At 40.3% G+C, this 23,917-nt stretch overlaps 1 protein-coding gene across 1 annotated transcript in view; it reads left to right on the forward strand.

Moving 5' to 3' along the window:
- The window catches only part of PAWR (pro-apoptotic WT1 regulator), a 99,973-nt gene that overhangs the window by 41,714 nt on the left and 34,342 nt on the right, over positions 1-23,917 (forward strand). Inside the window, exon 2 of the mRNA XM_040981235.1 lies at positions 20,631-20,762. Coding sequence (XP_040837169.1) covers positions 20,631-20,762 — 132 coding nt within the window. The remainder of the gene's footprint in view (positions 1-20,630; positions 20,763-23,917) is intronic.

The raw sequence follows: 23,917 nt of genomic DNA on the forward strand, positions 1-23,917 counted from the left end.
CCGTCTTTGCCAGGTGTATTACCAGGTAGCCAGATTGTAAGAAGAGCATCACGGAGTTGAACTGGCACTCAATGGGATGCTGGTTTTGCAGGAAGCAATTTGCTGCATGGCTCAAAAAAATTTTTTTTCCAAAGATTTATTTATTTTTAATCGAAAAGTCAGATTTACAGAGAGAAAGAGAGATCTTATATCCACAGGTTCCAAGTGGCCGCAGTGGCCAGAATTTCTTCCAGGTCTCCCACATGGGTGCTGGGTCCCAAGGCCTTGGGCCATCCTCTGTTTCTTTTCCAGGCTGTAAGCAGGGAGGTGTAGAGCGTCTGGAACGTGGACAAGCACCCATATGGCATCCTGGCACACACAAGGGCAAGGACTTCGACCACTAGGCTACTGTGCTGGGTACCCCCCAATTTTTTTTTTCTCTTCAACTTAGTGTACACATAACTTTGTAGTACTGTTACTTAAGCAGCAGCTTACTGTAATAGATAAAATGATTTTTGTAGCACACCTGAGTTTGATGCCTGGATCTGGCTCCTAAGTGTTTCCTAGCTCTGTCTGATATCGACCCTTGGAGGCACTGATGATGACTCAGGTAACTGGGTTACCCTGTCCACAGCAGTGGGTGGGTGGGCTGTATTGGTGTCCATGCTCTGGGCTTCAGCCTAGGCCCAGCTTCCTTCATGGTAGACCTTTGGGTAGTAAACAAGCTGTTTAAATGAGTGTTATAATAAATTAAAAATTACTGTACTTGGTGATTTTAAGGTAAAGGTTTTAAGGAAATTAAGGTTAGATGAGGTTTAAAAAGTTGAACCCTAATCCAGTATGACTGATGTTCTTACAAAAAAACACACTGACCTACCCACACAACACAGTTATGCACACACAGCAAAAAGGCTCTGTGAGACTACAAGAAGGCAAGTATTTGTAGCCAAATAGGCTTCAAAAGAAACTAGATATGGTGACGTCTTGATCCTGGGCTTCTAATAAAATTTCTGTGGTTAACAACCCATTTTGTAGTATTTTGTTTGGCAGCATTAGCAAACTATTTCCATATATTCCGTCTGTGAATGTATGTGATAAATTAGGTGGATTTTTTATATCTCTTCAATTAACCACAGTTAAATCCCAATTTCTAAGCTGTTTTCAAGTCCTTTATTCCTTCCAAGTATGTATAGCTTTGTACAGATTTTAAGAAATGATGAGTTCTTTTACATGGCCTCATTAATTAAGCCACCGTGTATTAAAGATATGCTTGAAAAATCATATTGGTTCACTGACATAGCTTAACTTCTGTTTACTTTTTGTGTAATGGTATGTTTTTTAAATAAGTGCTTTTATAAAATAAGTTTTGAAGGCAAAAACCAGGAGCTCTCAGCTGCTCTACTTTGAAATGTGTGCAGCAGCTAAGGCAGGGCTGTAGTTGATGCTGAAACTGAGAACCAGGGTCTGTATTGGCAAGAAGCTAGAAAGAGGAGCCCAGCTGTCACACCAGCCGAGGTACTCCAGCACAGGCTGTGGGCCTCTTTGACTGTTAGGTTAAATACCCGCCCCGGGCCCGGTGGCGCAAGTGGTTAAGGTCCTTGCCTAGCACGCCCGGGGATCCCATATGGGCGCCGGTTCTATCCCGGCAGCCCTGCTTCCCACCCAGTCGAGGACAGCCCAGAGCTTTGGAACCCTGCACCCGCGTGGGAGACCCGGAAGAGGCTCCTGGCTTTGGATCGGCATAGCATCGGCCGTTGCGCTCACTTGGGGAGTGAATCATCGGACGCAAGATCTTCCTCTCTGTCTCTCCTCTCTGTATATCTGCCTTTCCAATAAAAAAAAAAAAAAAATACCCGCCCCATAATGGCATATTTTAAAAATAGTCATTGCATTTTATCAAAAGTTTCTGTGACACAGCATATAATTCTGTTTTTAGTTATTAGTATTTTAGGAGAAAATAAGTTTTTAAAAATATATATGTATTGATTTATTTTTGTTTGAAAGGCAGATTTATATATACAGAACCAAATGGCCACAATGGCCAGAGCTGAGCCCGTCCGAAACCAGAGAGCTGCTCAGTCGCCTGCATGGGTGCAGGAGCGCAAGGAGGTTAGCCATGTTCTGCTGCCTTTCCTGACCATTAACGGGGGTTGGGTCAGATGTGGAGGCACCGGGACCCCAATGGTGCCCATATGAGATGCTAACAAGTTCCCCTTGTAGCATCTCAGATGAATTCACAATGCCTAGGAAAGGAGTTATTATTCAGTTTCTTTTGGTAAGTCATTTGACTTTCTTAATCTCTAAGAATCATTGCATGAAGTATCTGCTGTATTTGAGGCCTTGTTTTATGTCACTGCAAGTGGAGTGCCAGCTAGTTATTGTGAAATGGAATATTCGGCTTAGTGGTTAGGAGCATAGGCTCTGGCAGCCAAATTGTTGAGTTTAAAGCCGCAGTTCCATCAATTCTTAGCTATGCAATTTTTGCAAGTTGCTGAACTTCCAAATCTCCAAAATAGGAATAATGGTATTCATTTCATTGGATTTCTGTGGAGTTTAGAAGAGTTATTTTTTGAAAAGTACCTGGTATGCTGCCTGGGATATGAATACTGCATGTTGTTAACTGTTTTTGTATTTTAGTTAATGTGATTAGTGTTTACTCTCTTTTTAAAAGTCATCAGGTAATTTTTCTGTCTGATCAGTAAAACTGAGAACTAAGGGCACAGTTTAAAGGTATGAAATGAAAGTTACAATAAATTCAGTATTTAATGAAGGGTATGCTGTATGGTAAATACATCAAATTAGGATTGAATTTTTAGCTCTCTTTTCCCTTTGTATTTATTTACTTTCCTTCTACTTCCTTTAGTATTCTAGTTACCACCAAAGTAATAGACCGTGCAAGGTATCTTTAAAAGGCTCTTTGACAAATGTACATCTTAAAGTTACATTTATTCCCAGATTTTGATGTAACCTTGTTAAATTTATATACCATAGCCGCATATTCTCAAAGGTACATATCCTTATGCTAACAGGTTCTTATCTAAGATTCCTACTCACCAAGCAAGGTTGAATCTCTCTCTCTTTTTTTTTAGGGATTTACTTTATTTATTGAAAGGCAGGGTTAGGGAGATCATCCTTCCGTCCTCGGATTCACTTTCTAAATGGCCCCAATGGCCAAAACTGTGCCAGGCTTAAGTTGGGAGCCAGAAATTTCTTCCAGGTCTTCCACAGGGCTTGAAGGGGTTCAAGCAGTTAGGATATTCTCTGCTGCTTTCCCAGAAACATCTCTACCAAGGAGCTGGATTGGAAGTAGAACATGTGGAATGTTGGTGCTGTAGGTGGTGGCTTAACTGGCTACACCACTATGCCCGCCTCCAGGATTCAGATTCTTTGATCAACATTCCAGCCGTTCGTACTCCCCTACATCTTTTATTTTCCATGTGCCAGGATTGTGTGATGCCACAGTAATAAAACGTTTGAGAATTTCCCATGAAGATTGATCTAGCAACTTGACTCATGGAAGGGTTACAGACCGGACATAGAAGGGGAAAAACAAGTAGAACTGAGTTTTTGAGTTGAGGCAGAAAGATAGGAGAAGAGTGGATGAGGATTTTGGACTAAGTATTGCTGAAGAAATGGGAGTCCTTCCCTTGGTGTGTATGAGGCAGGATAGACTAAGGAAGATTAGTTTCCTGTGAAATTTATTTTGTGTGTGTATTTGTGTGTGTGTTTCAGTGTTTTTATTTGATAGAGTGAGGAGAAGACATCTCGCTGGTTCACTTCCCTAATGTTTACTCGTTCTGAGGCTGCCAGGCTAAGACTCCAGGCCGGGAGCTCACTCCTGATCTCCCGTTCGAGAGGCTGAGCCCCAGTTTCCTGAGCCATCACCTGCTGTCTTCTGGGGGTGCGCACGTAACTGGGAGCAAAGGCTGGAACTCTGCTTCCAGTCACTGGCTTAACCATGAAAACAAATGCCTGACTATTTTTTTTTTAAGGTTTTTAATTTTGTTTGTCAGGTGGAGACAGAGAGGAACATAGAGCTAGACAAGGCCTGAGTGACAGAAGTACAGAGCTCCCATCTGCTGGTTCACCCCCAGATGTCTGCAGCAGCTAGGGCAGGAGCCAGAAGCTGGAGTGCCATCCAGGTCCTCCATGAGCAGACAGGAACACTGTCCACTGCCTCCCAGCGTCTGCATTGACAGGAGGCTTGAGTTAGGGGCAAATCCAGATCACACCTATGTATTCTGTGGGATGCTTGTGGTTTTTTTTTTTAAAGATTTATTTTTTATTACAAAGTCAGATATACAGAGAGGAGGAGAGATGGAGAGGAAGATCTTCCGTCCAATGATTCACTCCCGAAGTGACCACAGTGGCTGGTGCTGTGCCGATCTGGAGCCAAGAGCCAGGAACTTCCTCCAAGTCTCCCATGCGGGTGCAGGGTCCCATAGCTTTGGGCCGTCCTCCACTGCTTTCCCAGGCCACAAGCAGGGAGCTGGATGGGAAGTGGAGCTGCTGGGATTAGAACCAGTGCCCATATGGGATCCCCGGGCATTCAAGGCAAGGACTTTAGCTGCTAGGCCACTGCACCAGACCCGGATGTTTGTGTCTTCACTGATAGAATAAATGTCTAGTTAATATTTCCAAAGGCTGTTATGTGCTTATCTCTGTCCTAAGTCCTTACAGTCAATCAGTTTTTGTTTATACACTCATAACTTTTTAATTTCTTGCAGGGAGGAATAGATCTTAAAAATGGAAGCTGTGTTTGTATTAGTATGAGTTATTTAGATTAAGTTCAAATTGTTTTAAATTGAAAGGGCGAAAGGAGATGATGTGCATATGAAAGGTCCTCAGTGAAAATGAAATATAATTATGAAATGCATATTATGAAAAATCTGCACGGAATTTTGCGATGTTTGCATCACAACAAGTTTGAATTCCATTTTCTGTGAATATTTTAACGCATCCTTATGGAAGGCCAGGGATAAGCAAATTGAAAGAAGATGTGTGAAACCTCGTGAGGGGCCAGATGCATATTAAAGTGAGAAGTGGCTGAAGCTGAGTTTTACAGACACTACACTAGAAAGATTCATCCTACACAATACCCGGGCATGCAGCCGTGTGCCCTGCGTGCAGGGACCTAGTGGTGACTCTGAACTTAACTCTGCTCCCACATCTCTTTTCTTATTACTTTCCCTTATTTGGTAGTTTCTCCTTAGTAGTATTCACCACTTGGTGATGTTCTCTTGAAAATTCTGGCTAAAGGAGACAGAAAAGCTATTTGGTATTGTTTCTTGGAGCATGAAAGTGACTCCAGGATGATTGCTAAGCTGCAAAGGATTCATTGCCACTGTTCCTTTTGGTGAAGTGTGTATGCAAATTATTTTGACATTGTGTTTATCCAGATATTTGTTAACTTCTCGGCAGCAGCACGTTGGGTGGAAGTCTCTGCTTGTAATGCAGTGCTGTCTGTTGTGTAGTCTGTATCCTCCCCGCCCCCCTTTTCGGAGGATGATTTTATAAACAAGTATTTCCACACAGGCAGTAAGACAGCTCTTTGAGAGCTTTTGTTTAGTAAGTGCTGAAGAAATGTGACTTAACTGCATTTGTTAAGTGTGAGTATTTAAAAACTGTTCCTCAGAATCTGTAATGAAATTGATGGGGATAAAATGGCAAGTAGTCTCAAGAAGTTATTTGTATATTCAGGAATATTTTGAAGCAGAAAAGGTGATTGATCAAGTGAACTGATTTTCTGCTAAAATTGTTTACAATTTCTCTAATAAGGTTTAGGAAACACTAAGTTACGGAATATTCAATGATACGGAGTTTCCATTTTGTTCCCATTTAGCATTACTGACTAACTGGAGGAACTAGAGACGATATTAAATGAAGTCTTCAGAATCTAAAATTGAGTTTAAAAGACTTTCAGACATAGAAGAAGGGAATAATGCTAGCTAGTGTATAACAGGACATAGACTATGTTAGAAAATTAAGAGAGAATGTAATATGATTTATACATAAATATTAGATAGCTTTTCGTAACTCTGGTCAGAGTTGGATCCCTGTGGCCAGGGTAGCATAAAGAGCAGAAGAAGGTGATTTCAGTTGCAGTGTCAGTGACCAGATAGATCTGTAATTTGCTGTGGGGGGCTGGGGGCGGGGACCTTGGGGACAGGGCAGGCATTTGTTGCAGTGATTAAGATGCTGTTTGGGACTCTTCCTACTGAAGTGCTCGGGCTTGAATTTGACTCAGTTTCTAACTCCCGCTCCCTGCTGATGCTCCCTGGAGGCTCCTGGCTTTGACCTGGGCCGCCTTGGCTGTTGTTGGCATTTAGGGCATGAGCCACTGGATGGAAGATCTGTCTATTTGACTCTATACTTTTCAATTAAAAATAAAGTGAGGGAGGTAATAGTACCCATTCATGAAAGCTAAAGGATATGACCCAAATAAAATATTTTTAGTATTTAGTAAGTGTCCCTTTAAAGTTATCTATTATCATTATCATTATTATTAGTAGTAGTATGTTTATATGGAATTTGAAGTATTTCTTGATGGGAGATACAATAAATCTTTCCAACTTGATTGCATTTTAGTTATTGCTGTTTTTCATTTTACAGTTGAGAAAAACTTAGGCACCAAGCTCTTGAGTAAATTGTATAGCTTTTATGATGCTAGGCTGCAAATACTAATATAATAATTGAAAGTTAAATATAGATAAATAGATATTTTTGGTTCTAGTGGTGTAGTCAGTAATTCGTAAGTTATTCAGGTAAATTACGCAACCTTTCCTCTCATTTCAGCTTCATGATTTAAAGGCATCATTGGTCTATTTAAGAAAGGATAAGCTTTTTATATCTTTCTGTTTTGATGGTTCCATCCGAAGGAACTGTGTTTTCCTAGCATTGTCCATCTTTCAGAGAAATCTGGTGTTACAAATACCTGCTATCTACTCTAGTTTAATAGTTATACATTGAGACCAGGGTGGTTAATAATGAAGAAGTTTATTATATAAATGCAGAAAAAGTTTTTAGCTTAACACTAGTATGAACCTGGGTTATTTCTATATTTGCTAGATAGGGAGAGAGAGGAATTCTGTTTGGGGGGAAATGTTAGTTATTGATGAAAATGCTAATAATGGGGACCGGTATTGTGACATTGTGGTTTAAGCTGCCTCCTGTGATGTCAGCTTCCCATATGGGTCGAGCGAAATAAATCTTCTAAGAAAACTTTTAAGAGAAAATGCTATTAACAAAATTATATTCAACTATAATTGCACAATTAATACCCTGGATTGTCACAACTTGCTTCTGAGTCACCCCTTTGAACAATCAAATATAGGATTGCCCTCCTACACAGCCATTCTAAAGCTAGACAGCTTGTTAAGATGTTAAGTTTCTTAATAAAGTTGGACTCGCATTAGTAATGAATTTTAATTAATACCTGCTATGATTCAGATTAATGTCGCTGAGGTTTCGGTCTTTATTTTAAGCTACACCTTGAGCACATATTTGAAAATGCTTTTTTATGTATCTTCACTTCATTCTAGTATTTCCCTCCCGTGTTTACTCTGTACTTCCAAGCCACCTCATGCTCAGTACCTCGCTATGAACTTCCAGCTGTGATTGGCAGGGGAGGAGTGTTCCACCTTGTCTGTCCAACCAACACTTCATGTGTTCAACGCTTACACTTAGCATTTCCCACCTCATGAGTTAGCAAGTAGGGCTTGTCTGTGTTTTTTAAATATTTTAAAAAGTTATTTGTAAAGCAGAGTGACGAGGAGATCCGTCTTCCGTCTGCTGGTTCACTTCTTTTTTAATAGTTTTCTAAAGATTTATTAATTTTTATTGCAAAGTCAGATTTACAGAGACAGGAGAGACAGAGAGGAAGACCTTTGGGTTTGAAGTAGCCAGAATATGAACTGGCGCCCATATGGGATCCAGTTACATGCAAAGCAAGAACTTTAGCCACTAGGCTACTGCGCCGGTTGCTGGTTCACTTCTTAAATGCTGGCAGTAGTCAGAGCTGGGCCAATGTGCTTACTTTGTATGTCCCACAAAGTGACATGATTAAACATATCATGCCGTATACATAATTTGATATAATGCCAAACAGCTATTAAAATTTTTGTTGGAAACGGAGATGGCTTATCTCAGAAAAAGTTGGTCACAGTTACCTGCATTTTTGAAGTTTTAGTAGAAGAACTTGTACATTTAAAAAATCTGAAAAACGTGTATTTGAAAAGCAGAGTTGCAGTGAGCGAGCATTAGATAAAGAAGTTCTTCTATTCACTGATTCACTGTCCAAATGGCCACAGTGACTGGAGCTAGGCTGATCTGGAGCCTGGAGCTTCCAAGTCTCCCATGTGAGGACAGGAGCCCAAGCCCTTGTGGCCATCTTCCAGTGCTTTCCCAGGCACATTTGCAGAGAGCTGGATTGAAAGTGGGGCTGCTAGGTCACACAAGCAGAACCTATGTGGGATGTCTGTTGCAGGCTGTTGCTTAACTGAATGTGCCGCAGCGCCAAACCTACTATATTAAAAAAAAAAGATTATTTATTTGAAGGAATTAGAGACACACACACACATAAACCCTTATTCCATCTGTTGGCTCATTCCCTGGATGGCCCTAATGTCCTGGCTGAAACACAAACTAGAATATTCATCTCAGTTGGGTCCAAGGACTTGGGCCATCCTCTGCTGCTTTCCCACACCATCGAGAGGGAGCAGGATCAGGACTGGAGCAGCTGAGATATGAATCAGCACCCACATGGGATGCTACACTCACAGGCAGCAGCATTACCTGCTACACTACAAAGTGCTGTGTTGGCACAAATTATTGATTTAGTATTTATGAAATAGCTGGTGTTTTCTTTTTATTGTGGTTTATTTGTTTTTCTTAAAAAAAAAAATAAAGTACTTGAGGGCAAACACAGTAGTCTAGTGACTAAAGTCCTTGCCTTGCATGTGCCAGGATCCCATATGGGCACTGATTCCTATCCCGGCTGCTCCACTTCCCATTCAGCTCCCTGCTTGTGTCCTAGGAAAGCAGTCGAGGACCACCCAAAGCTTTGGGACCCTGCACCCGTCTGTATGGGAGACCACGAAGAAGCTCCTCGCTTCGGATCAGTACAGCTCTAGCCTTTACAGCCACTTGGGGAGTGAATCAGCAGACAGATCTTCCTCTCTGTCTTTCCTCCTCTCTGTTTATCTGACTTTCCAATAAAAATAAATAAATCTTAAAAAAAAAAAAAAAGTACTTGGGTAGTTCTTATGTCACAGCCACCACTTGACAAGTTTGCACTCCAGTCACTGCAAGTTCAAGTCCAGGCCAGCTTCTGATAATGTACTTGGGAAGATGGAAGAAGTTGGCCCACAAACTTCATACCTTTCCACCTGTGGAAGAGACCAATATAAATATGTTCCAGACTCCTGACTAGCCTGGCCCAGCCCCAGCTGCTGTAGCCAGCAGATTTTTCTGTCTCTCCCACTCCGTCACTCACATTTCATTTTAAGTGAGTAGTCTTTTTTTAGAGAAAGAAAAAAAAAAGACTTTATAGTGTACATTAATTTTATAATTAGGAGAAAAGTAATATCTTTTAATACTCACTTTCAAAATAGCAATTCTTAGTACCTAATGCAGTGTATTACTGCTACTTGTTGAGACAGATGAAGTGAGAGAGCTCTTCTGTAGTCAGGAGTATGCATGTTGAGAGAACCTGACACTCTGTTCTTAAGATCTGATCAGGTATCCCAGCAGGAGATCTTATGGACTTTTTGTTTTTTAAGTTTTTATTTATTTGAGAGATAGATCCTCCCATTAACAGATTTAATCTATTTGTGTGGGCTGGACCAACCCTGAAGCCAGGAACCAGGAGAACAGTCCAGACCTCCCAGATGGGTGGCGGGAGCCTAAATCCTTGAGCCATCACCACTAGCTGTGGGGCAAGCAGCCAGAGGAGCAGGTGTGGGACCCAGGCTCTCCAGTGTGGGTCACTCATCTTTACCACTAGGCTAGAAGCCAGCCCTTCACTTCTAAATGAAGTGTGCAGTTATGCTTTTAGAGCTCCATTTGCTGTTTGTTAACACACATTCATTGAATGTATGTGTTTGAGATTTGCATTTCCTATGAGTTCTCTTGTGGTTGTTTCCATTATTCTGTTTCATATGAAAAAAATATTGTACTATTTCCTGTGGCACTGGAAATGTATACAGAAGTGCTAATATTTGGTAAAAATAGGTTGAGAGATGAAAACACCTAAGGAGTTTTTGTGGATTCTTTAAATTAAAATCAGATGTGTATATGTTATGTATGTTATGTTGAGATATTTCAGATTCCAAAAATTAAAGGAAGAAACACTATTTAGAAGGATTGACAGTATCAGTTAAGGGATTTTATGAACTGTTGCAGAATTGTCTGTTTGAAGATGAATGAGCTGTGTTTTTTTCCTTTATTGTTTCTATATTTAATTTTATTTTTTATAAGGTTTATATAATTGATATGGATGCATGCCCATGTGGACTACTGCTTAAGGTGGGAAGGACTACTGATTAAGAATAGGGGAAAGTGGATGAGACAATTGTTTCCAATTTTCTTTTGCTTCTTCCTGTACCTGGGGAAAGGAGGGGAGAGGTAGAGTGGCCCACTTCCAGCATCCTAACCGTGTCAGTACCAGGGATGGGGACAGCCACCAGATGTCATTCCCAGAATTGTTGATTTCATTAAGACTTATCACTTGCCAGGCAGAACATATATAAAGAAAAAGGAATGTTAGTTTAGCTTTTCCCATAACTAAGTAATATGCCATCCACTTTAAGCAGTTAGAATATCAAAGTGTCAAACTTATCTCAAGCATTTATTTTTATATAAAATCCTAATACTTTTTAATATTTATTTATTATTACTTGGGAGAGTTTCTGGGAGGTAGAGCCAGAGAGATGTTCCATTCACTGGTTCACGCCCCATATGGTTGCAGTGTATGAAGCTGAGGCAGTTCAGGAGCTTCCTCTGGGTCTCCCATGAGGATATAGGGTCTCAAGGCCTTGGGTCATCATCTGCGCTCTTGCAGGCCACAAGTGGATAATTAGACTGAAAATGGAGCTTCTCGCACATGAAGTGACACACATGCGGGATTCTGGTGCCACAGGTGGAAGATTAGATTGCTCTAATTTTTAATAGTTAAATTTAAAAATTCCTTTTTAAATTTGTTTTAAAAATTTTAATTGTTATTATTTTCCATGATAAACTTTTGTAGATACAAGAACTTACCCCTCCTTTCTTCCCCCCCTCCAATTATCACCACTACCATCATTTCCTCCCATATTATTGCAGTAGTATAGTCCTTAAGAAATAGTCACAAGTCCAACAAACTTTCAGTATGGTGGTGGTTGTGTTTGGTTTTTAGATTTACCACCACCTGTCCAAAAATTTCTATTTATAGAATTTACAAGTCCTGGAGATTAGTTTTCTGTATATATTAGACATCTATTTTTAATGTGTTAATACATTTGCATTTTTAAAGCTATATTTGAGAAGCAAAGTTACAGACAGGGTGGGAGCGACAGAGAGGAAGAGAGATCTTCATCTGCTGATTTGTCCAGCTAGCCTCCGCAGCCAGGGCTGGGCACGAGCTGGGAGTTTCTTCTCCCACATAGAGCGGAGGCTCTCCTGTGCTGCTTTCCCAGGCACATTAACAGCAAGCTAGATTGGAAGTGGAGCAGCTGGGACTTGAACTAGTATCCAGATAAAGTACCAGTATTGCAGGTGGCAGTTATTGTGCTAAGCCACAGTGCTGGCCTGAATACACAGGAAAATTGCCCACTGTTTACTTTTTCAGAATTATGTGGTATCCTGTTTTACAAAATTGGTTAAAAAAAAAAAAAAGGCTAGCATGAGATGAATCCTTCTTTGTTGCTCCCAAGCTATATTATTAGAGTTTAGTAGTAGGGAACTGCCACTGTTGAGATTATGAAATCCGGTTTGTTTTTGTGTTCGGCATGCCTGTCTACATCACTGTTAAGCTTCTCTTTAAAAAGCAGTGTCATCTCATTTGTTTGAGGATATACGTTGTCTGGCTGGATTTTTTGTTTTTGTTAAAAGTGTAGCCATCAAGTCTCAGTTTGAGTGTCTGTGTCTTTTAAACTCTGGTCAGGTCAGTCTGGGTTCTTCGCACACACTCTGGCGCTTAGTTCCGTTGACCATTGCTGAATGTGTGTAGTCGGCCATATTCTCCTCTGGAAATGCTCATACCATAATGGTGCATTTCTTCCTCAAAGGCAAGAGCTCAGAACAGCAGAAACATCAGAGTGGCTTTCACACTTTTTCAACACAGATAAAAATGTGTTTTGTTAGTGACTACAGTTCTATGAATATTTTTTCTATTCGTGACATTTCCCAAAATGGCAAACGACTTTTAAAAAAGTATTACATGCAGACATATTCCCTGGATTTATAGGTTAGGTCTTTCTGGAGAAATCTGTGTATTTTTAAACCCTGCACTTCCTCCAACCTGCTTTTTTTTTTTAATAGGTGAGTTGTTGAGTTCAGAATGTGTTTTTCACCTGCACATGACAGTTCTTTCATAGCAGAACATGCAAGATGTCGTGTTTTAGGTTTCTCCGTAAACCCTGTGGCATCCCTCATTCTCTGGATGATCGTAAGGGAATCCACACAACTCCATAATGGTTTGCAGCTAGCAGTGTTGGCTCAGAATCAGGGAGCCAACCTGTAAATGAGGATAGCAAGATGTTAGTCACTGAGTAGGAACTTTCCTGGGCCCAGCGGGCTGAAGGAGAGAGACTACAGGATCAGGTTAGACTACGTGCAGAGCAGTAGGGATGTGGAAATCTATGCAGATAGGTGAGGCTTGTGGCAGCCTCACCTGCCAGTGACAGAGGTAAATGTGAAAATGACCTGCTGGAATGTTTTCAGATAGCCTCCTTACTGTTGAAAAGTTTGTGAAATGGTAGCACACAGAAAAACACAAAGCAGGTGAGTCATTGATCCATAGCTACCCTTTTGCATTGTAACTCCAAGTAGTTCTGTAATCTACAGAGAGATCCACAACATTCATCTAAAATCTGCAATAGAAGTTCTGAAAAGTGATCTGTTGCTTCGTAAAAATACTTCATTGCATTGCACTGAATTAGTTTCATAACTGACACACACACACAAAAAAGGTATCTGGCTGTTAGAGAACCTGTGTTCATGGGTTCAAGTTAACCTGCTGAGTTAGTCTGCTCCACCCAACAGCTTTGTTTCTTAAGCTGGTTTTTATCCTGATGCTCAGATTCTTCTCTAAAGTATTTCTTTCAGGTTTTTGAGAATTACATGAAATATTAGATGTTAGTGTGAAACAGAGCCCTATAGCTAAAAAACACTGAATTAATAGTGGACACTGCTACTGATACAACTGTCAGACTGGAATCCGAATCTGCTTCTAAAGTCAGAGTTCTTATATTGTAGTTTTATGGTCTCATATGTGCTTTATAGATTATTACTTAAGAAGAAAAACCAATGTATCCTTTTTCCATCATTCATACATATTTTTTCACTTTGCATCAATTTGTGTGCATGTCCCACATTTCTTTTAGTTTTCAAATAATAGTCCACTCTTTTTGATTTATTAGAGAGGCAGTAACAGAAAGATGTAGAGGCAGGGAGCAATACAAATCCGCTCTCCCACATGGTTCTCCCACTTAGGTGACAAGGAGCGAGGTGCTTGGACCATCTTCCCCTGCTTTCCCAGGTACATTTGCAGGGTTTTGGGTTGGAAGTACAGCAGCAGGGCCTTAAATCAGTGTCATTTACATAGGATGTATGCATTCAGGTAGCGTCTTAACCCGCTGCACCCAGCCGTCTTTTCACACATAAACCCACTGCTTTGTTTTGAAGAAACAAAAATATAACACTATTTAGAATAAACTACTTAGTTCAGGTTATTTAGAGAAAAATTTCTTTAAAACATTGTCATTGAAAAAAATCCTATAATTTTTACATCTGATTTCATTTGTTGTTCCAGCCATGCCATCTTGTTTTCCAAAGCAGTGTGGTGAGGTCGTAGGGTCAGTGGTTCTTGCAGCCTGTGAGTTTGTGTTTATAGGACTCTCTCCCTTCCCTTGCCTCTTTCCTCCTCTTCTTGCAATGTTTTGGAGAAAATGGACCATTTGTCTTTTATAGCAGTTTTCAGCAGAGGCTTGTTGTGGGATAATGGACAGAGAAGAATTGTTTTTACATTTTTAAAGGATCGTTAAAAAGGAAAACAAAACAAAGCAAAAACAGACCTCTTGTGGCCCCAAAGTCTTAAATATTTGCTCTTGCATCTTCATTGTTTTCTGACCCGTGTTTAACGGTTCCCACAATCTGGATTTTTAGGATTGCATCTGCGTGGTGTTATGTAATATGTTCTCTGTTCTGTTTCCTCTCATGAAAGCTTGGACTTAGAGACCCCATCAGATTCCAGGTCAGTGTTTCGTTTTGTCTTGTTTTTGTTTTCTTTTAAACATTGTGTACTGTTCATTGCCTCCCTTCCATGTCTTCTCTGTTCTGTCAGTCATGATAAAGTAACATCCTCACGACTCACATTGGTGATCGGATGCATTTTTACAGATAGCTATCACCACGCAGATGAGGCTGTGTGCTGCAGCGCCATTGCTCCTGCTGCCCTTGGCTAGGTATGGCTAGGATGCCCTCACTCCACACTCACCTCCTGGCATTCGGGGATGTGCTTTCTCCCACGCTGGTTTGGCTTTTCTGGAGTTTTATGGGATTGCAATCATATAATGTATGGTTTTCCTTTCTTGCTGCTTTTCATTAAGCATGATACTTTTGAGATTTGTTCATTTTGGCTGCTGAGTAGTATTCTACTCTGTATTGGGTATCTGTTAATGTGTGTACAGATGGGTGGACATTTTGTTCCCCGATGTTTAGCCATTATGGAAGAATCTGAATTTTTTTGTAAGGGTTTGGGGTAGGTAAACGTGTGTTATTTCCCTTGGTAAGTAAGTAGGAATAGAATTCCTGGGTTGTGTGATAAGCATATAAGTATATAAGAAACTGCCAAACGGTTTTCTTACATGGCTGTACAATGACCATTTTCCATCAACATCTGTAAAATTTTCAGTTAATGCATTCTCACCAACGTTTGATATTATCAGTCTTTTTAAGTTATTCTGGTATGTAGTGATAAATTATTGTGGTTTGTATTTACATCCTCTAAAGATCTTCGGTGTTGAGCCTCTTTTATATTTGTTCCTTTGCTAGATTATTAAAGTGTCTGTTCAAGCTTTTGGTCATTTTTTGTTTTTTTTTTTTTCTTTTTGAGTTCTAAGAATTTATTATAGTTTTCAGGATATAAATCCATTATTAGGTTTTTTTTTTTTTTCACAAATATTTTATCCTAGTCTGGCTGAACTCTTCCTAAGGATGTGTCTTTTTGAAGAGCAAAGTTTTAAATTTTGAGAAAGTTGAATTCATCATTTTTTTCTTATGTTTCAAGCTTTTTGTATCCTTTTTTTAAAGCTTCATCTCAAATTTACTCTAATTTCTTGTTTTAAGAAGTATTTTAGTTGACATGTTTGTGTTACTTTCTGAGGTAATCTTTGTGAGTAAAGTGAGGTAAAAGATTGAAGTTGATGCGTTTTGTTTGGTGGAGAGGTAACACTGACACTCATTTAATGGCATCAATTTCTTTACAAGATCATCCTTTCTCAAGGATGTTTTCCTAACACCTTTGTGCAAAATTAATGAGCTGTACATCAGTAGGTTTGTTTCTGGCCTCTGCTTCATTCCTTTGATCTGTATGACTATCTTTATGTCAATACCGCATTGTTTAAATTTAAGACTTTAATTTTTATTTTTAGTGGAAAGGCAGATCAGGTTTATAGAGAGAAGGAGGCACAGAGAGAATGATCTTCTATCCACTGGTTTACTGTCCAAACGGCCACAGCGGCCGGAGCTGAGCTGATCCAAAAAATAGTGGGCAGGAGCCTCTTCCGGGTGTCCCCTGTGAGTGCAGGGTCCCGAGGCTTTGGGCCGCCCTCAGCTGCTTTCCCAGGCCACAAGCAGGGAGCTGGATGGGAAGTGGAGCTGCTGGGGTTAGAACCAGCATCCATATGGGATCCCTGGCATGCAAGGTGAGAACCTTAACCACTATGCTATCGTGCCGGGACCATGTCTTACTTTTTACTTATGATAATTTTATTCTGTAAATATGATAAATTGTAGTAGCTGCAGTAACCTAGACCCCATGTTGACATGGTTAGCTTTTTATGTAAACTTCCCTTTTGCTAAGATTTGTTGGGATTTTTGTGTTTATTTTCAGATATATTGGTCTATAGTTTATATATTTTTAATTAGAATTTTTTTTTATTTTGGTATTAGACTAAGTCTGACTTCAAAAGAAGTTGAAGTCTTTCCTCCTGAAAGAATCTGTGTGCAAGTGATATTTCCTTAAATGTTTGATAGAATTTACTTGATTATCTTGAAGATTTCTTTTAAGAAAATTTATAAAAAGGTTTCATTTGCTCAATAGAGAATTATTCAGGATGTCTATAACTGTGCTTTTTATTGAGAGAGATTGAGAGATCTTTATCTGCTGGTTTGCTCCCCAGATGGTCAAAACAGCCAGGTCTGGGACAGGCCAAAGCCAGGAGCCAGGAGTTTCATCCTGGTCTGTCTTGTAGACACAGGGACCCAAATATTGGTGTCCCATGTATATTTGTAGGGAGTTGGATTAGTTGTGAAACAGCTGAGACTTAAAGCAGTGCCCAGCTGGGATGCCCACAGCAGGGGCTTTACCTACCACCCCACAGCACTGGTCCCATTTTATTCTTCTAAAGCAGAAGACTGTAGACAAGCCCAATGTTCGTCACTGAAGCACGAGTCAGAAGATGGTGGTACATGAGTGAAGGGCCGTTCAGATAAAGGAAATAAGGAGGCACTGGTTGTTTTTCTCTAAGGAAGTCTATTATTTCTCACTTTGTCTGTCATCGTGTTCCTCCAGATGTATTTATCCTATTTACGTAAGATAGTTTAAGAAATTGCAAGATGCTTGCAGATAAAGTGCTTGCTGTGTTTGCCAGCAGAATGTTGAAGGGAAGCTGTGATTCATCGAAGATGCATTCTGATTGCTGCCTGAAGTCACTGTTGCCTTGGGAAAAGGCAGGCTTTTTGTTTGTTTTTAGGGGAAGAAAGGGAGCAAAGAAGAGAGCCCCAACCCGTTTGTTTATACTCAGTACCTTCGAGGGTAGCAGGGATTGGGGGGCTGGAAGGGAGGCTTGCAAAGCTTGAAGCTCTAGCAGGGAATTCTGTCCAGATTTTGCACCTGAATGGCATGGACCAAGTTATGTGGGTCATCATGACTGCTTCCCATGGAAGTTGCCTTATATCAGAGAGAACATATGGTATTTATCCTTTGGGGATTGGCTTATTTCACTGAGCATAATGGTCTCTAGTTGGGACCATTTGGTTGCAGATGGTAGAATTTCATTTTTTTTTTTAATTGTTGAGTAGTATTCCATGAAGTAGGTATGCTACACTTTCTTTATCTACTCCTCTTTGGATGGGCATCTGGGTTGTTTCCATGTTTTTGCTATTGTGGATTGTGCTGCTATAAATATAGGATTACAGATCTCTTTTTCATATGCAGATTTTATTTTCTTGGGATATATTCCCAGAGGTGGGATAAATGTGTCATTCGGCAGGTTAATTCGGAGTTCTCTAAGCACTCTCCTTACTGATTTCCATAGTGGTTGTACTAGCTACACTCCCACCAACAGCGAGGGAGGATACCTTTCTCCCCACATCCATGGCAGCAGGTGTTGTTAGTAGAATTCTGAACATAAGCCAACTGCGCTGGAGTTAGATGGAACCTCAGTATGGTATTCATTTGTGTCTCCCTGATGGCTAAGGAGCCTGAGCATCTTTTCATATACCTATTATTAATTTGAATTTGTTCTTTTGAAAATGTTCATTTCCTTTATCTGTCTCTTCACAGTTTTTTGTTTGTCGCTGGGATTCTGAAGCTCTTTGTAAATCCTGGATATTAGTCTCCTATCGGTTGTGTAGTGTTGGTTGCTTCTTCACTTTGTTGATGTCTCCTTTGTTGTTCCAAAACTTTTGATGTAGTCCCATTTGTTTATTTTGGCTTTGACTACCTTGCTTTGATGTCTTTTTCAAGAAGTCTTTACCAATGCCTATAACATGCAAAATGTTTCCTGTATTTTTTCTCTAATAGCTTGATGATTTCTAGGTGCAGATTTAGGTCCTTGATCCAGTTAGATCTGATTTTTGTACAAGGTAACAGGTGAGAGTCTTGCTTCTTACCTCTGCAGGTTGCTATCCAATTGTCCCAACAGCGTTTGTCCCAACAGCGTTTTCTCGTCAAATATTAGTTGGCTATGCATATGTGGGCTTTCTTCTCTTGTTTCTATTTGTTCCATTGATCTTCTCTGTTTCTGTACTAGTACCAGGCTGTTTTGATGACCACTGCTCTGCAGAATGTCTTGACGTCTGGAGTTACATTTATTTCTTTTTATTGGGAAGTCAGATCCACAGAGAAGAGAAGGAATGATACTCCATCCATTGGATCATTCCTCAAATGGTCACAGTGGCCGGAGCTGAGCCAATTCAAAGCCAAAAGTCAAGCCAAAAGCTGAGCCAATCCAAAAGTCTGAAGTCTCTTCCACATCTCCCACTTAGATGCAGGGTCCCACCCTCTACTGCTTTTCCAAACCATAAGCAGAGAGCTGGATGGGAAGTGGAACAGCCAGGACTAGGAACGAACATCTGTATGGGATGCCAGTCCTTGAAGGTGAAGAGTTAGCCTGTTGAACCACAGCACTTGTACTACAACTCTTTTTAAAAATATTTTTCAAGAATGTCTTTGTGTTTATTTTCCCCGATGGCCCAATTTTAAAATTTTTATTGGAAAACCATATATACAAAGAGGAATAGAGACAGAGAAGAAGATCTTCTGTCCATGGATTCACTCCCCAAGTGCCACAATGGCCGGAGCTGCGCCAATCCGAAGCCAGGAACCCAGAACCTCTTCTGGGTCTCCCATGCGGGTGCAAGGTCCCAAGGCTTTGGGTTATCCTAGACTGCTTTCCCAGGCCATAAACAGGGCACTAGAAGGGAAGCTGGGCCACTGGGGTTAGAGCTGGCACCCATATGGGATCCTCGCATGTGCAAAATGAGAACTTTAGCTGCTAGACTACTGCACTGGGCCCCAGGTGGCACTCTTTTGCTTTCTATATAAATTCCAGTGAAGGGTGGCTGGTGTGATGGCTCAGCTGGCTGATCTGCCTGGAAAGCAGCCATTTGAGGAGTGAATCAGCAGTTGGATATGCTTTCTCTGTAAGTCTGCCTTTCCAATAAGAACAAATAAATCTTATGAAAAGTTCCAATGCATGTTGATTAGAATTTTCAGTTTATATATTGATTTATAGACATTTGATGTTGTTATAATATTAAGGTTTTCTCAGTTTACATGTGAATGTTAATTTTTCTCAGTAATGTTTTAGCTTTGTCATTATAGATACCATGTAGCTTTTTGCTTGTTTTTGTGATTATATTAAAGTTTTTATAACTGGCTATTAATTATACTTTGGGACTAATTTTTCATACTTAGTGAACAAAAGTCAAAATATTTAAGACATTTCTTGTTTAACAAACTCACATCATGTGTAATGTTGGAGTTCCCTGCTGTCCTTCTCTCAGTGTAGCAAGTAGCAAGTCTAGGATGATGTTGATAGTGGATATCATTGTGTTGAGTCTGATGTCAATTTTTATTCCTCCCCTCAAGACATGTGAAGACCCCAGGCTGTTACCCTGTTTGCCAGTCAGCACTTTAACCTGCACGTCTGGTAGAAGATGCTAACCTTGGTTTGGTGACAAGGACAATTTATATTCACATCAGTAGCATTAGCTACAGCATCATGATTTTTCTTGTCCCCTTTTCTGAGACCTGTGTTCACGGTCTGTTGCATTTCAGCAGAGAACTCAAATGTTCTCTGCCATCTCAGCCTTCTTGTTCTTTCCATTTGCCCTTTCCTCTTTGTCTCCAAAGTTCCTGTCCATGTTACTCTGATTGCAAACTCCACCTGCAGTGCTTTCTTCCTTGCCCACCATCATAAACCTTGTCTTTGAATGTGCTCCTTATCAGGCTAACATTCCCTTCCTGGCCAGTTACTCTGCTGACCCTTCATGACTAGCAGTAGCCTCAGTATTTTTCCCTCTGTGCATAATTTCTGAGGCCTATTGTCTTCCTTGCAATAAAGTTCGTGTGTGTGTGTGTGTGCATGTTTGTATCTATTTATGTTTTCCGTACTAAACTATAAGTTCCATGATTGTAGTGTGTCTTTTGTCAAACAGCCCCCATAGTTGCTTGATTTATGTTAGAAACAGTTTACTTTTGCATGAATGGTAAAGAGTGAGTGAATGCTCCATTTAGAAAAATCTGATTACTGGTAGTTAGAGAATAGGTATGTTAGCATGGGTTGAATGTGAAGGCATGGGCACTTGATTTACAGGATGTAAATATCTGTCCTACAAAGATACTTGTATTGTGTAAGCTAGCTTCTGAGCATGCTGGTACTTCGTACTGTTAACATTCTGTTATTCTGCATGTAAAATACAATTGAAATTGTTCTCTATTTCAGTGCTTAGATGAGTATGAAGACGATGAAGCAGGACAGAAGGAGCGGAAGCGAGAGGATGCAATCACCCAGCAGAACACAATGCAGAATGAAGCTGTGAGCCTCCTGGAGCCAGGCAGTTCCCATCTGCTGCAGGTGCGTGACAGTGCCAGGAAGTCACTGGCCATTTCAGTGACAAGTTGCTGTTAATAATTGTCTGGTCTCCTTTTGGTAACTTCAGCTACTTTTAAATGATTTTAGTAGATTTAACCCCTGATATTCCTTATAGCCATTTACTTTTTTTTTTTTACTTAAGCCACATTTAGCTGTTACTTCCTTTGACAATTTGCTGACTATGCAGATTTAAATTTAAAAATCCAAGAAAAATAATTATCTCCTTCCTCTTAAAAAAGAAAGTAGAAATTGGTAAAATAAAGTGAGTGGTGAGTTCTGCTGTAGTCTTATATTTGCATTAGAATTATATAGCAAACAAAGTTGAACAGAAAGCTGTTCTGATGTCAAATGTTTAACAATAATAACAAAATGTACTATTTAGTGTTGTGAATTGCCAGAAACATATACATTTCTGTGTGATTACAAAATACTTTTTAAAACAAAATTTTACTCAGTTTTAAGTTAGCTGTGATTTTGAGCAATTGTAGTACAGACAGTTGGGAGCTAATGGTAGAAGATTGCCTTAGAACAAAAGCAAAACACTCCACAGAATTATATAAACTGTCTGTCAGCAATGTCCATGATATAACAAACATGTGAATATAATGCCAAGCTAATTTCTCCTCTGTTCTGAGTCCAGAGGAAAAAGTGAACTGCCACTGTGTCCGCGTGTTGTCACAGTCCTAAGAAAAGTGCGTGCTGTCGTAACAGAAATAAGCTTGCAGGCAGTGTTTCCCTTAGGAGCTGAGCGACTGTTCATAGTCTAGAATACCATCGTATTCTTCATCTGACAAAATTGAAATTAAATCTGAGCAAATTCTAGCAAAGATTATGACAAGGTGAATATTTAATTTATTCAGACAGAAGCAATATAGTGCTTAGATTAAGATTCTATGCCAGATTTTATGCCTTGGTCCTGCAGCTTGCTCTGCTCTACTCACATAATAGCATGCTCAAACAGCCCCAACTTTTAGATGGACGGTTACTTTTATCTGGGGAAGCGTGGTTCTGCTCGCTCACAATCTAGTCTTATTCCCAAATATACCTGTCTGCACAGATAGGGAGCTCTGAACTCAACTGACCTGGAATCTCTGAAGAATTTTCTAATTTATCTTTTCCTGTCAACTATTGTAATTTCTTCCCACTCATACTCTTTCTTTCTTCCGTTTCTGTTTGACTTAACAGTAATTGGTATTATAAGTTGGTCAGTCATCATTTAACTTGAGTTTAATTTATCTATTTTGCTAGGCTATTTATGTGGGATGATAATACATTTAAGACTCTCCTGTGGACACCTCAATTTGTCTCATTTAAATTGAAGTTGAAATAGGAACTGTGCTGTCTCCGTAGCATATTCTGTTACTTGTATAAAATAAATACTTGCTTATAATCCCAAATTCAGAAATACCAGTGAGGGGCCCAGCATGTTGCCTCAGTGGCTAAAGTCCTTGCCTTGCATGCACCAGGATCCCATATGGGCGCCAGTTCTATTCCCAGCAGCCCTGCTTCCCATCCAGCTTCCTGCTTGTGGCCTGAGAAAGCAGTTGAGGATGACCCAAAAGCTTGGGACCCTGCACCTGTGTGGGAGACCTAGAAGAGACTCTGGGCCCCTGCTTTGGATCAGCTCAGCTATGGCTGTTGTGGCTGCTTGGGGAATAGAGCTTTGGATGGAGGATCTTTCTCTCTGTCTCTCTTTCTCTCTATTTCTGCCTTTCCAATAAAAATAAATACATCTTAAAAAAAAAAAAGAAATACCAGTGAGGGGATGTGGATATCATTTCTATTGTGAAGCTGTTTTTGAAAGACTTTTTAATAGTATCGGTCATAAATGTAAACCATTCAGTGAAACAAATCTTTAAAGATGGGGTCAGTGCCATGTTGTAGGAGGCTAAGCCTCTGACTATAGTGCTGGCATCCCATATGGGCGCTAGTTTGAGTCCCAACTGCTCCACTTCCCATCCAGCTCTCTGATTATGGTCTGGAAAAACAGAGGATGTCGCAAGTCCTTGGGCCCCTTCAGGGGAACCCATGCATGTGGGAGACCTGGAAAAGCTCCAGCTCCTGACTTTGCATCTGTTCAGTTCTAGCTATTGAGCCCATTTCGGGAGTGAACCAGTGATTGGAAGACCTCTGCTCTCTGTGACTCTGCCTTTCAAATAAAAATAAACCTCTAATTAACATGACAGTATCCCATATCTTAGAGCATTGGTATTCGAAACCTGACTGTGCTTCTGATGGTTCAGATAGTGGGTTCCTGTCACTGGTGCGGGAGGTGTGCACTGAGTTCTGGCTCAGCTTGAACCAGGTTTCCCTCTTGCTGTGGCTCACCTACTCACGTTTCTCCTCTTCCCTCTCCCCATTTCTTTCTACCTCTTCCTCCCACTCAGCTCAAGAAAAATGAACAAAATGGTAATGATAAACTTGGCATTAACAATATAATTTGTTAAATCTAAATTTTTAAAATTTTAAAGTTTTTAATTTTTCAAAATAATATGGTGCTAAAACAGAAAAGAAGTTTTTAGTGTTTTCTTGTATTCTTACCTGCCATTAGTGTATGTTTATACTTCTTTGGTAATCATGTTAAGAATCATGTTAAGAGGGGAAACATACAGAAAATCTTTCAACAACTTGTTCCCGCCCCTGAACGTCCATACCAGCCAAGATTCTCCCATGTGGACTGCAGGTACCCAGATATTGCGGTCAATTGTTTGCCTTCCTGAGTACATTAGCAGGAAGCTAAAATAGAAAGAGGCAAGTTCCTAGACGTCACCTTAACCTCGTGCAACCAAAAGCTTGAATTTTAATTGTCTTTTGTGTTGAAAGGTGGGGCTCTCCAAGAAATAGAAGAAACAGATGGAGAGAGCTTGTACCTACTGATTCTCTCCCCCAGATGACTGCAACAGCCATTTGCTCATTTGTCAAAAGCATGTAGCCTCCACCAGTCCCTGAGATGGAACTCCAGCTGGGTGTTCTGTGTGGGTGCCGGGGACCTCCTAGTGATTAGGTATCATCAGCTGCTTTCCCAGGTGTGTCAGCAGGAAGCCTGGGCAGAAGCAGAGCAATCAGGATTTGAACAAACATTTTGATAAGGAATGTTGGGTAGCAAGTGCTAGCATAACTGTCTTTGCCAGCACAGT

This window comes from Ochotona curzoniae, unplaced genomic scaffold, assembly GCF_017591425.1.
Source record: "Ochotona curzoniae isolate NIBS_2020 unplaced genomic scaffold, NIBS_Ocur_1.0 contig_1014, whole genome shotgun sequence".
Classification (NCBI taxonomy): Eukaryota; Metazoa; Chordata; class Mammalia; order Lagomorpha; family Ochotonidae; genus Ochotona; species Ochotona curzoniae.